The sequence below is a fragment of the Panicum virgatum genome, chromosome 1N (assembly GCF_016808335.1).
Source record: "Panicum virgatum strain AP13 chromosome 1N, P.virgatum_v5, whole genome shotgun sequence".
Lineage (NCBI taxonomy): Eukaryota > Viridiplantae > Streptophyta > Magnoliopsida > Poales > Poaceae > Panicum > Panicum virgatum.
In genome coordinates, this window is record NC_053145.1 from 1,648,673 (window position 1) to 1,660,977 (window position 12,305).

At 48.2% G+C, this 12,305-nt stretch overlaps 2 protein-coding genes and 1 non-coding gene across 3 annotated transcripts; 2 read left to right on the forward strand and 1 right to left on the reverse strand.

Moving 5' to 3' along the window:
• Positions 1–913: 913 nt before the first annotated feature.
• LOC120654466 (ubiquitin-conjugating enzyme E2 28-like) lies at positions 914–2,089 on the forward strand. Its single transcript, XM_039932000.1, has 3 exons — positions 914–1,171; positions 1,293–1,420; positions 1,544–2,089. Exons 1-3 carry the CDS (start codon positions 1,102–1,104, stop codon positions 1,790–1,792), a joined length of 447 nt encoding a protein of 148 aa, XP_039787934.1. The 5' UTR covers positions 914–1,101; the 3' UTR covers positions 1,793–2,089.
• A 9-nt stretch (positions 2,090–2,098) lies between these two features.
• Positions 2,099–2,180, forward strand: TRNAS-GCU. Its single transcript has one exon. It is a non-coding gene; the product is annotated as a tRNA-Ser (tRNA).
• Positions 2,181–3,886: 1,706 nt separating this feature from the next.
• On the reverse strand, positions 3,887–8,321 carry LOC120654465 (rac-like GTP-binding protein 6). Its single transcript, XM_039931999.1, has 7 exons — positions 7,871–8,321; positions 5,705–5,792; positions 5,503–5,612; positions 5,142–5,205; positions 4,640–4,704; positions 4,433–4,498; positions 3,887–4,343 (listed from the first exon to the last, which is right to left on the reverse strand). Exons 1-7 carry the CDS (start codon positions 7,967–7,969, stop codon positions 4,242–4,244), a joined length of 594 nt encoding a protein of 197 aa, XP_039787933.1. The 5' UTR covers positions 7,970–8,321; the 3' UTR covers positions 3,887–4,241.
• Positions 8,322–12,305: the final 3,984 nt, after the last annotated feature.

Genomic DNA, 12,305 nt, shown 5'->3' on the forward strand with positions numbered 1-12,305 from the left:
GACCAGAGCCGCCAGTCCCCACCTCCTCTTTATAGGGCTGCGTGACGGGGGCCCACCAGCCTCGTCTTGGGCTGGGTTCCCGATCAGGGTGCGAGGTCAAGGGATTAGTTACCGTTGGGCCAACTAGTGGAGATCAATTCTAACACCACGCCCTCAACATAGTTTCATGCATGAACAACTAAATTCCAAATTAAATTATGAGATCCATGTCAGTTTGCACCAGCGAGGCCGTGAGAGCTACCGTTCGGGCGTTCGGCCCTTCTAGAACATGCCGAGGAACCAAAAAAGGGAGCTAGCACCATATGATTTGGCCTCAAACAGCCAAGATTCTACTTGCGATAAGCTAGAATATGGCCGTTCTAGAACATGCCGAGGAATCAAGAGAAAGGATGTTTTTTTTTCTTCCAATGGAAAATCTTCTCTTCTCTTCTCCTCTCTTTTAGTCTTTTTGTTGCCACTGAAATGTACATGGAGGGATCAAGTTCGATGAACCAGAGCCGTCAGTGGTACAAGTTATGACACCTCTTGTTCCCACTTGCAATCGCCCTTTTCGTCAGAATCGCACCTCTGTACTAGCTTCATGGTGAATACATCCTTTTGGAGCCCTAAATTCATTCCAGGCACAAGCGCAACTGCGCGACCGCTTATTTAGGGCTTGTTTGGTTCAGACCCTGACAAAGCTGCCTGGCCCAGGCAGCAATCCCAGGCGTCCGATTTCGTCGGCCTGGGGTCGGATAGTGCTGCCTGGCCGGCGAGCTGCCTGGCAGGCAGCAACCAAACAAGCCCTATCTTTGCAGAGAATATTAGGTTTGATATTGTCGTTTTTTATTGTCATCGCTCTAGTCTTTTGCTTTCTTCTTCCATCCCATTCAAGAATCTAATGCCATTTGACCGTGGCCAAAATGTTTTTTCAGCGGGCAAGAACAAAATTCTTCATTGGTGTGGGTGTATATATAGAGAGGCCCGGTGATCCTCGGTTCCTGGGACACCAAGACCAACAGGTTTGCTTCATTATTAGTTGTGCAGTTTGAGACGTTCAGATCAACAAGGCACACTTGACCTCAAGAACTAGTCAGGAACTAGTGCAAGGATCCGAGGTCCATGGCGCTGCGGAGAATCATCAAGGAGCTCAAGGACCTGCAGAGGGATCCACCGACGTCCTGCAGCGCAGGTATCAATCCATTTGATCTAGCAGACATGTTCTTCGATCAGACATACAAAGTTCAGACCAAAAAAGAAGTCCGAAGTTGAAACTTTTTCTGAATTCTGGTTGAGCTGTTCATTATGATCAGGGCCCGTGTCTGATGACATGTTCCACTGGCAAGCGACGATCATGGGCCCGAGCGACAGCCCCTACTCTGGAGGAGTGTTCCTGGTCACCATCCACTTCCCTCCAGATTACCCTTTCAAGCCCCCCAAGGTACTTGCTTGCGTGCTCTTCTTCATCCCTGAGACCATGACTGAAGAAAAAAAAAATCAAAAAAATTGCTGAATGCAATGCTAAGTCATAACTTAACGAACCTGAAAACAACAAACAAAACAGGTGGTGTTCAAGACGAAGGTGTTCCACCCGAACATCAACAGCAACGGCAACATCTGCCTGGACATCCTCAAGGACCAGTGGAGCCCGGCGCTGACCATCTCCAAGGTGCTGCTCTCCATCTGCTCGCTGCTGACGGACCCAAACCCGGACGACCCGCTGGTGCCGGAGATCGCGCACATGTGCAAGACCGACCGCCTCAGGTACGAGTCCACGGCGAGGGGATGGACGCACAAGTACGCCATGGGCTAGGCCTGAAGCTTTTAGCAGGCAGAAGGGGCCAAGAAGATCGTTAATGTATGAACACAACATCAATGAACAATAAGTTTTTGCTCTGGTTCAGGATATAACAGGCCTAGAGAGATGGTGAGGTACTCTCCGCGCCCGCCGCGTGACCCATGAAATCAACGATATCCTTTCTCAAGAAGGATGATGGCTACTAAGGAACAATCACAATATGCAATTTTGATTGATGGCCGTTGTGTCTGAATCCAGTGCTAAAGCTATGTAACTGAATCACAACAAAAAATAAAATGCTCTTCCGCTGCATTCAACAACGACGCTTTGGCCGAGTGGTTAAGGCGTGTGCCTGCTAAGTACATGGGGTTTCCCCGCGAGAGTTCGAATCTCTCAGGCGTCGTATTTATTTTGCTTTTTCCCCCTCTCTCTCTATAAGACTAGACTTATACAAGAAACTATGCCTTAGCACTCAACATCCGTTGTAGTCTAGCTGGTTAGGATACTCGCTCTCACCCGAGAGACCCGGGTTCGAGTCCCGGCAACGGATTTTTTTTTCTGCCAGTCCTTCCCTTCGCACGAAATTACCAAAACACCTCTCTGCACTCACTGCATTGTTTGCCTTCGCACGAAATTACCAAAACACCTCTATGCACTCACTGCATTGTTTGGGGCCACGTACGTAATTGTACAAAGCAATAGGATTTGTATTGTTTCCTTGAAATTATTTTTTTTGGGTTCTTATAGCTCTGGGCCTGGCCTGGGTTTGCATTTTGTCTCACTTTTTGCGGGTGTGAATTGAGTAAGCATCCAAGATCCAAAGACGCCTCATTAGGAAAAGAAACCAACCTGGAAGTGTTTCAAAAAAGAATTATTGAGAGCTATTTATTGTCCCCAACGCAATGTGAAGTGTTTAACACTTCTTTTTAGAAAGTTGATACATATTCTTTCAAACAATGACACATGACAAACCAAAACTGAAAGTTCCGGTCTGCTGCTGTGGTGGAAAGAACTAACAAGTAACCAAACCAAGCACAAGTTGTATGAACCTGGACCTGGACGTGTGCACCACCACATTCCCCGGCCTAGGAGGAAGTTGTTGCCCTGCCCACATGGCTTTCTAAACATACTACGGGGACCTTTAAGGTCTGTAACTGTCGCGGCACTAGAAGGTGGGCCACAGCCGGGTGGCGGAATGCACCCGTCTAATCTCAGAGAGTGGTTACTCGGGGATACGCAAGCTATTCGATAGATCTACTCATGAGGCAAGAACATCAGAACACTCGGGGATTTTAGAGTGGTTCGGGCCGCTGGAGCGTAATACCCTACGTCCACTGAGAGTTATATTGCTCTTGTGACTATGGGTGAGACTATCCTCTGCCCAGACAGGGTACTGGCCTTGATGTTTTCTCTAACGGGCGTATCCCTTTTATAGTGCAAGGGAGACGCGTACACAGACGTTGGACCCCGACAGGTGGGCCCAACGAGGATGTATACCATGAAAAAGACATTAATGATGCTACAGTGGCTGAGAATCTCTTCTCGGATACTCTTCACCGCACTGTAGACTCTCTGGCTGAGGGGGGTCTTCACTTGTCCCGTCGGCAAGGTGCCCGTTGAGGCGGTGTAGGTTGCGGCGTAGACTGTTGGGTCTACCGCGTAGGTGTTATGATACTCCGTCGCCGAGCTGTCGTGTCTAACTGGCGTGGCAGACTGACGCGCGTGGTGACACCGGACCCGCTTCCCGTTGGTCCGGTGAGATGGAGTCGGACCCCAGGGGTCCGGCTGCTCAGCTTCTTAGGCCGTAGTTACGGATAACTGCGCGAGTCTTGACACAGCAAAAAAGGGTACCCTAGTCCAGAGGTACCGACAGTAACCTTCTGATATCGTATCAGACCATGAATATTCTTCTGTTGCAACTGCAACTTGCAAACTTGCTCTCCATGATCTACAAGGTACCATACTAAGTATACTTCTAGTGCCAGCTGTATCCAAATGAGCAAGTCAAACCACTAGGGATGCTCCATTTGCCAAACAAAATGCAGTAAAACATGGTTGGAGTTCTTTAGGAATGCATTGGCAATTTGGCATACAAGCATGACCATCATGTAAAGGGAAGCATAATTTTCCATTGAAGTAAAATAAGTAAAAATAAACTTAGTACGATTACATCATGTCTACTTATGGAACAGAGACAATAAGATATTTTTTTGCTCAAACACGGGAAATACCTTCTAAGCAAGTTACCTAATTGCCACGACTTGTCAGTCACACCCACATAATCACAAGGCAGAAAGGAGGAAATGAAACAAACAGATCGCTCAATGCCTCGACAAAGAGAAGAACTTGCTGCAGCTGCCAGTAAACCTAGGGAAGCCCACCAATGCCGTTTCGCTGAAGCAAGACGCGACGATAATAGACCATGGCAACTTCGCCCTTGTTTCTTTGTCTACGGATGATTAGATCACAAAATGGAGCACGCCCCCCTCTGCGCCTTTTTCTTCTTCTTCGCCTTGGGTGGCTGCAGCACAACCTTTATGGCCGCATCGAAGACACCCTTTACATTCTGCAATTCAGGTGGGGGCAAACAAAAAAGCCCATTAGTATCTCACATGATATTGAATGTTTAGCAGAAGATTGAGTAGATAGCAATACTAGTTGGGTCTTTGAGCTGCATTCGATGTAGTATGGTGCGCCTATTTGCTTTCTTAGCTCCTCTCCCTACAGGTGGCAAGGTAACCATGTGAGACAACAGTCACTGGGCAAGAAGAAAATCAGCACAAACTTGACAAAATTCACTAAATCTCAAAACATTTATGTAATACTCATAGAGCAAACTGAGTAGACCACCCATAACCATACCTGAGCAGTAGTGATTGGAACAGCACCAGGGTGGTCCACAAAGAACTGCTTGTCATCTCGAAGATCTGTTAGTGGCAAGGCACATTGTGAAAATGTGAGACGCAGTGCTGCTGCCAATCTGAAGCACTATGCCATAAGTAGGTTTATCTAGAAGTTGTGCCACTAGTTAAATAGTATAAGCACTACAAGAACAATAGAAGAAGAATCATTGAACCCAACAGGACAATAGCTAACTGAGGGATAGCTAACCATTACTTGTTGCATTGTTTTCTTTTTAAAAAAATGAACAGAAACTAGTGCTTTTATAGTGTACAGACTCTCTCATCACATGATATTATAATAACATTGCCAAATTCATGCATTGCTATCAAAACAACAACCACCAGACATAATCCTGCCTAATTAGAAACACAAATGAGTACTTCCCCCAAAAATTAACATAATCAACCTTACATGCACAGAAGGATGGATTTCTCAAAGTTTAGAACTGCATCATTCTTACCAAGCTTTGTCCCCACGAGAATTATTGGCACACCGGGTGCATAATGCTTCAGTTCAGGTATCCACTGAAAATAGAAGGGGTTCGGAGTCAGCAGACAAGAAGTCAGGATACTCTGCAACAGAAGTTTGGTAACCATCTCTGTATTGAACCTTATCCAGAAATTGATTTTGGAATGTGTTTGCAGTGCAATTTAGTAATTTCTTTTACTGAAAAAAAGTTATCACTCAGAATGTGATGGACAAACCAGAGCAATGAATACTATAAAAAAATCAGCTCAATAAAGACTATGATGTAAATCATATAAAAACAAGCATGTCCAGAGAACACCACAAACAAAAACAAATAAGAATCAGTGTCTTGCCTTCTTCGAAACATTCTCATAGCTAGCCTTACTGATCAGTGAGAAGGCCAGAAGGAAAACATCAGCTCCACGATAACTCAGTGGTCTCAGTCTGTTATAATCCTCTTGACCTGTTAAAATTGCAGAGATGGAAGTTTAACCACCTTGAATCAGGGGGGGAAAGGAGACGTAAGTAGCAAAATATGACAGAATAGCTAGTCACCTGCAGTGTCCCATAGCCCGAGGTTGACAGTGTTACCATCAACCACGACGTTAGCACTGAAGTTGTCAAACACCGTTGGAACATAGTCCTGGCAAAGCAACGGTGACAACAGTAAGTACACATATGACATATCAGTTAAGGCACAACTAATTCGTAAACGGAAAAATGGGCACAAGTCCATGGAAGAAGACAAGACGGAATGACGGCACAAAGCATCACCACAGTAAACATAAAGCAACAAGAAAAGTTTGTCATTAGACCCTCCATAAACATGGAGGGCAGCCCACAGTGGTCCTGTGCATATACTAGTAGTCTAGTATGTGGTCACACTTACTCAGGGCCCCTGTTATCCTAAACGGTTTTAAACGGGCGTCTAAACGGGTTTAGACGGTAAACGACAGGGTGCCGTGGAGTTTAGGGCCTGGGCAGGCTGTTAAACGGGTTTTCCGTTTAGACGGTCAAAGACGGTAAAACACGTTGAAGACGTCCTAAACGGAACGGCAGGGAGACGGGTCTGGACGCCGAAACGGTCGTCTCCCGTCGCGTTTAGGTGATGGCCGAGTGCCGAAATCGACTGGCAGAAGCAGCATGCGGGGGGGGGGGGGGGGGGGGGACGGAACGGCGGGAAACTTGGCAGGCGATGGAGTGAAATCTGGGGCAAGTATAAGTAGAAAGGGCTAGGGTTCAGAGGGGATTTTTCCCCAGCTCGTACGCACGCCACCAGGTCTCGCCCGCGACGCCGCCTCCGAGCGCACGCCGCTAGCTCTCGCCCGCGCCGGCGACCAGCAGCCGACGCCGCCTCCGAGCACGCCCCGCAACGCCGCCTCCGAACACGTTCCTGTGACGCCGCCTCCGAGCTCCTTCCTGCGCACGCCGCCAGGTCTCGGCTCCTTCCTGCGCGCGCGTCCTGCTCCGTCCTGTGTCGTCGTGCTCCAGCCGTGACGCAGGTACTGCTCTGCTCCATACTTCCTGATGCTTGCTGTCCCTTTTACTTGTTGTTCAGATTCAGAATTTCAGATACTTCCTGATGCTTGCTCTGTTCCTGATACTTGTTCCATACTTCCTGATGCTTGCTATTCCATACTGCTCTGTTCCTTACTTTCTGCAATTATGCAAGGTATGTGCAGTTCTGTGACTCATGTTCTTGTTCCCTTCTCATGTTTTGTACATGTTCTGTGTCTTATATGAAAAATTGACATATATATATACACACACATAACGGTTGAAACTTTGCTACAGTAGCAAAACCGTTTAATCCGTCTAGACGCCGTCTAAACACTCTAAACAGTCTAAACACTCTAAATGCTAAACGGGGGGTCACCGCCCGTGTACCGTTTAGCGTTTAGGAAAACATGGCTCAGGGCTCCAAGCTAATCTACCACAAAGCACGCGTGAAAATAAAAAATGCATCTCTTGAAAAAATCAAAAGTGCTATGGATATGCTACTACATGGTCAAAAGAATTTGGCAAGAGGAATGCTATATTTACTGTTGGAAAAGGAAGCATGCGTGAAAAGCTAGCGATGCTTTTGTTACAACCACCAGTGTGGAATTGCGTGAAGTGAGACAATGGCAATCCATTTCACCAACCACACGGAAGGCGTGAGTAGCGGAGGAGGGTACAGGCAGGCAGGGTAACTAAAAAGTCGGGAAAGTGATCCTGGTCTGGTGGAAACGGATCAAGAGGCGCGGCAGACATTGGGAAGGGAATCTATATTTCCCCCCGATTTTTTAGCAACTCCTATAAATGTAATCTTTTGTACACAAATTCGAGACTCGCCAGGGGGATAGCCCAGAAAAGGTGCCGATTTGGGTCCCTAACGTGCTAAAGGTGCCGATTTGGGTCCGACTTGGGGATAGCACAGAAAAGATCCCCTTTCTCCATGACCAACGGGCAGCTGCTGCGGTATGCGACCCAACCCTAATCATGAAAAGATTGCAGCAATTCGCAGCCGCATTGTCGAGACCGGGGACGAATTAACGAGCGCGGGGCAAATCAGGCGCAAAGGTGTTTAATTTTCCACCAAATCCAGCACCCAGATCAAGAATGCTGCCGGAATTACACATTATCTTTCCCCAAACCAAAACCAAAATCCCGGGACATGGAAATCTTTGCGGAAAGTAAAAAAGGAAAGGAGAGGAGCGGAGCGGCGGAGGGGAGGCGTACGGTGGGGAAGGTGTTGGAGGTGTAGGAGATGAGCATGCAGGTCTTGCCGACGGCGCCGTCCCCGACCGTGACGCACTTTATGAACCTGGACGCGCTCATCCTCTTCCGCCCTCCCTCTCGCTACCCTTCTTCTTCCTCCTCCTCCTCGTCCTCCGGGGGAACAAGAAGAGAGATGGAAAGTGGGGGAGGGAGCCGAGCGTTTTGGCTTGAGGGGGGGGAAGGGGGGCGGACCAGAGGAAGCCGGGTGGCGGGAGCGCGCGGCGGGTGGTTAAGATCGGGAGGGAGGGGGGCGCGGACAAATGGAGGGAAGCGCGGAGGAGGCGGGGGAGGAGAGGGTTGCGGGGGTGGGCGAAGGGAAGCGGTCTCCGCGCCGGAATGGTGGGTGGTGGTGGAGGAGGGAGGAGGAGGGCTTGAGGAGAGAGAGAGAGAGAGAGAGTGGGTGGCCTAGTCCGGCGCGGCGCGGCGGTGGGTGGGGAGGGGGAGGGGTGGCCACGGACCCACGGTGTGCGCGCGCATCATTTCCTTCTTTATTGCCCGCGCCCCGCGCCTGCCCTGCCCCTGCCGGGAGGATATTATTACTGCCCTGCACCCTCCCTTCCTATGCTTGCTCTGTTATTATTATCGCACAAATTAATCGGAATTATTGGTCAATTAGTAATAATTAACAAAAGAATGCAAGATGTCGTGCAGCTCTGATGGTTGTAAGTGTCCTTGCTATAATGCTGAAGCATTCAGTTTAAATGTTTGATGGGGTCTAGAAGTCGAGAAAATTAAAGTCACATTGGGGATCTAGGATTAGTATATTTGAAATTTACGGAGAGACCATGGGGAAGATTGTACTCCCTCCGTATTGGTAAAAGAAGTTGTTTAGGACAGCGACACGGTCTCCAAAACACAACTTTAACCACTTATTTTTTAAAAAATATTTATAGAAAAGTGATATATGCAAATTTTTATGAAAATATTTTTCAAGACAAATCTATTCATATAATTTTCACATTTGTAAACTCAACAAATTAAAAGTTATTGATGATTTATATTTCCAATGTTTGACTCAAACCTTATTCAAAACGACTTCTTTTACCAATACGGAGGGAGTATGTGTTAGATCCCGATGCATCAAGGTATCCTGGCATGCTCATGGATCCTCCTCCGGCACTCCTCTTCGAGGAAGTCTATTTCTAGCGCGCGCTGCTGGCCGCAATACTATCGCAGAAGGCCGCGTCGTTGCTGCTCCCCGCCATCCACCACCTCCTCCGGCTCCGGCGTCCCTCTGGCGTCTCCTCCGGTGCCCTCCATCACCGCCATCGCTAATTGCCCCCCCCCCCCACCCACCCAAACCTAGCTCCACCTCCTCGCCACGCCGCCCTCGCAACCCGCCTCGTCGCGCCGCCCTCGCAACACGCCTCCACCGCCGCCTCGTCGTGCCGACCTCGCAACCCGCCTCCACCTCCGCCTCGCCATGCCGCCCTCGCAACCCTGCCCCCCCCCCTCCCACCTTCTATGGTCGCCGGTGCCCCTGCTGGCAGCCGCTCCCCCCTCCCCAGCTCGAGGAAGACGATGAACAGTGGCGGCCGCCGGCGCTTCTGCGATAAAATCGTGCCCGCGATGAATAGATCTCCCCCTCCTCTTCTCCTCTCTCCTTCCCTCCTATCTACAGAGCTGCAAGGGCTATCTATCATTTCTCTCTCGCATTCAAAAATTAGCAAAGAGGCTGTGCAGATACACATATAATAACTAGGGTGTTACAAAGAGGGGTGATTTTTTCTTCCTTCTCTGCTCCAGAAAAGATTTCGGGCTATTTAACCGTTGTAAAAATACTTGAAAGTGAAAATTGGATCCGTACCATTACCAATCTTTAGCTATTTACCATCAAAAAATTTCTCTCTGGAAAAGTTGATAAATCAACGATTTGAGGCCCTTGTAATTGGAGATTCTAGATGGTAACTATCTTTGCAATCATTTTCAAGAGTTCAATGCGCTCGACTTTGGTATGTGTAAAAGAAGCGGTAACATTACGGCATTAATACTTTGGCATGATAGGCTACAAAGCATGCTTCCAAATGACGTCAATTCAGCAACGAAACCCACAACCATTCCCATAATGTTACTTAAGGGCATTCTCCAACTGCCCTATTGTCTCCTCTTGATGATGTCTTTTCCCTAGTCATCCTAATCTTTTCCTTTTATATGTGTCTACCAACTGCCCACACAATACATATATTTTATTTCATTTGGGGTCACCTAGGCACTAGGCATTCTTTGCTTCTTTTTTCAGTGAACGACTCAAACTGCCATTGCGTTTAGGTAAAAGTTTCTGCAACATAAAAGATGCTACCACGGCTGTGTTCATTTCCGAAATTTCTCTCTCCAAACTTTACTATTCACCTATCACATCAAATCTTTTACCTCGTTCATGGAGAATTAAATGTAGATAAATAAAAAAACTAATTGCATAGTTTTGATGTACACGACGAGACGAATCTTTTGATCCTAGTTAGGTCATGGTAGTACAACAATTACCACAAACAAATGAAACGTGCTTCAGTATGCCACAGTGTCCGACCCTTTTTACCACTATTTTACGGATCTAAACACAGCCCACGTACTATATGCAACAACCAGCAGGTAACACCATTGAGAATGTCCAGAAAGCAGGTAAAGTAAGATTTGTTTGTTGCCACAGAACACAAGAGTCAGTGCTTCACATCCATCTGATATGATGTATGAACTACAACTACGGATAATGCTTAGTTTAAGAACTTTTAAATGTAGATGCATATCAACCCCCTAAAGAAGGATCGAAATACGCTTGGTCCACTCACGAAATCGTCCCCCGCTGAGACGTCCAGTATGTATTGCACCAACAAAAGTGTACCCAGAAACTACACTCTGTAAAAATCGATGGCTATAAATACTACTTACTTAGCGTCAAACTGATCCAACGGCCAATGTTATATGGATCATCCTCCGGCTTCAACGTAACGCGCGGTTCCACTCCACCCCCCCTCTCCCGCACACATCGGCCAGGGTTCGAACCCAGCATCTCCTCTCCCGCACAGATTTTTCACCAAATTTCGGGGGCTTCCTCCCGCGCGACGCCCGCGAACTGCAAAGCACCGACCGTGACTCGCGGGCTGCCGTCTACCGCGCCTTCTGCGTCCTCAAGCTGCCGCCGGAATCCCGGCCGCCGCCGCTTGGGCGCGGGTCAGGCGGCTGAAAGCATCTAGGCCCCTAATTCGAGTTTTGGTAATTAATGACAACGGTTTGTGGATTAACGATTTCAGTTGAGATAATGAGTATAGGTTGATCCACGGATGAAAGAGATTTGATTGTGAGCGTATGAAGTTTTGGAGATGATGAGCAAAGCTCGAGCTCAAGGCAAAGGTATAAAATAGGGCTTTTGTATTTTACCGGTCACAAGGCGTTTAGTGGATGAAAAGTGACCGGATTTGTTGGATAGATAGCCGTACTATCAAGAGGGGTTGTGTACTCATGCTTGACGGGTCTTTAGTGCCATTTTGCTCAAAATGTCTAGTTGCATGCATGAGGGCTAACGGCATTTTGAAAAGATTTGAAAAAGACTAAGTTTGAAAGCTGACTGAGTAACGGCGGACAGTCCGCACCAGTGGGGCGGACAGTCCGCGACCGTTCCAGAGAGCCTGCAGAGTCTCTGGTGGGCTCGCGGACGATCCGGCCCAGGTGGGCGGACGGTCTGCCACTATTTTTCAAATGTGTACCAGAAAGGGTCTGTCTGGTGTGAGCTTCAAAGTTGAACGGCGGACAGTCCGCCCATGGGGCGCGGACGGTCCGCCGGCTAATCTCAGGTTTGTACCAGAGAGGATGTTTCTCTGGTTTGGGCTCAAAAGTTAAACTGCGGACGGTCCGCTCCTGATGCGCGGACGGTCCGCAGGCTAATCTCAAAATTGTTCCAGAGACGATGTTTGTCTCTGGTGGGTTGGAACTCTTAACTGCGGACGGTCCGCCACTGGGGCGCGGACGGTCCGCCAGGGCTTAACGGCTAGTTCTGACATGCATTTATTGCACTCTGACTCACTGGTTTATAACGGCGGACAGTCCGATTTTTGAAACGCGGACGGTCCGCGACTTCGCAGAAAAGAGTGTAACGGCTAGTTTTTTGAGGGGTGTCTATATATACCCAATGCCCGGCCATTGGGAGGGTCTCTTGGCCATTTGGACAGCATTCTTGACACATTAGAGCTAAGGCATCCCTCTCTCACACACACTTGCTTAGAGATTGCATTCTTGAGAGTGTGAGAGCTTCCTAGTGCATTGCATCAAGAGTTTGAACTTTGTGGCATTAGGGAAACTTCAAGCAAGCGTCATCAACTTGTTACTCTTGGGAGTTGCCGCTCCCTAGACGGCTTGGAGAAGAGGATTTCGTGGAGCACCTCCAAGGAGATTATTGAGGAGC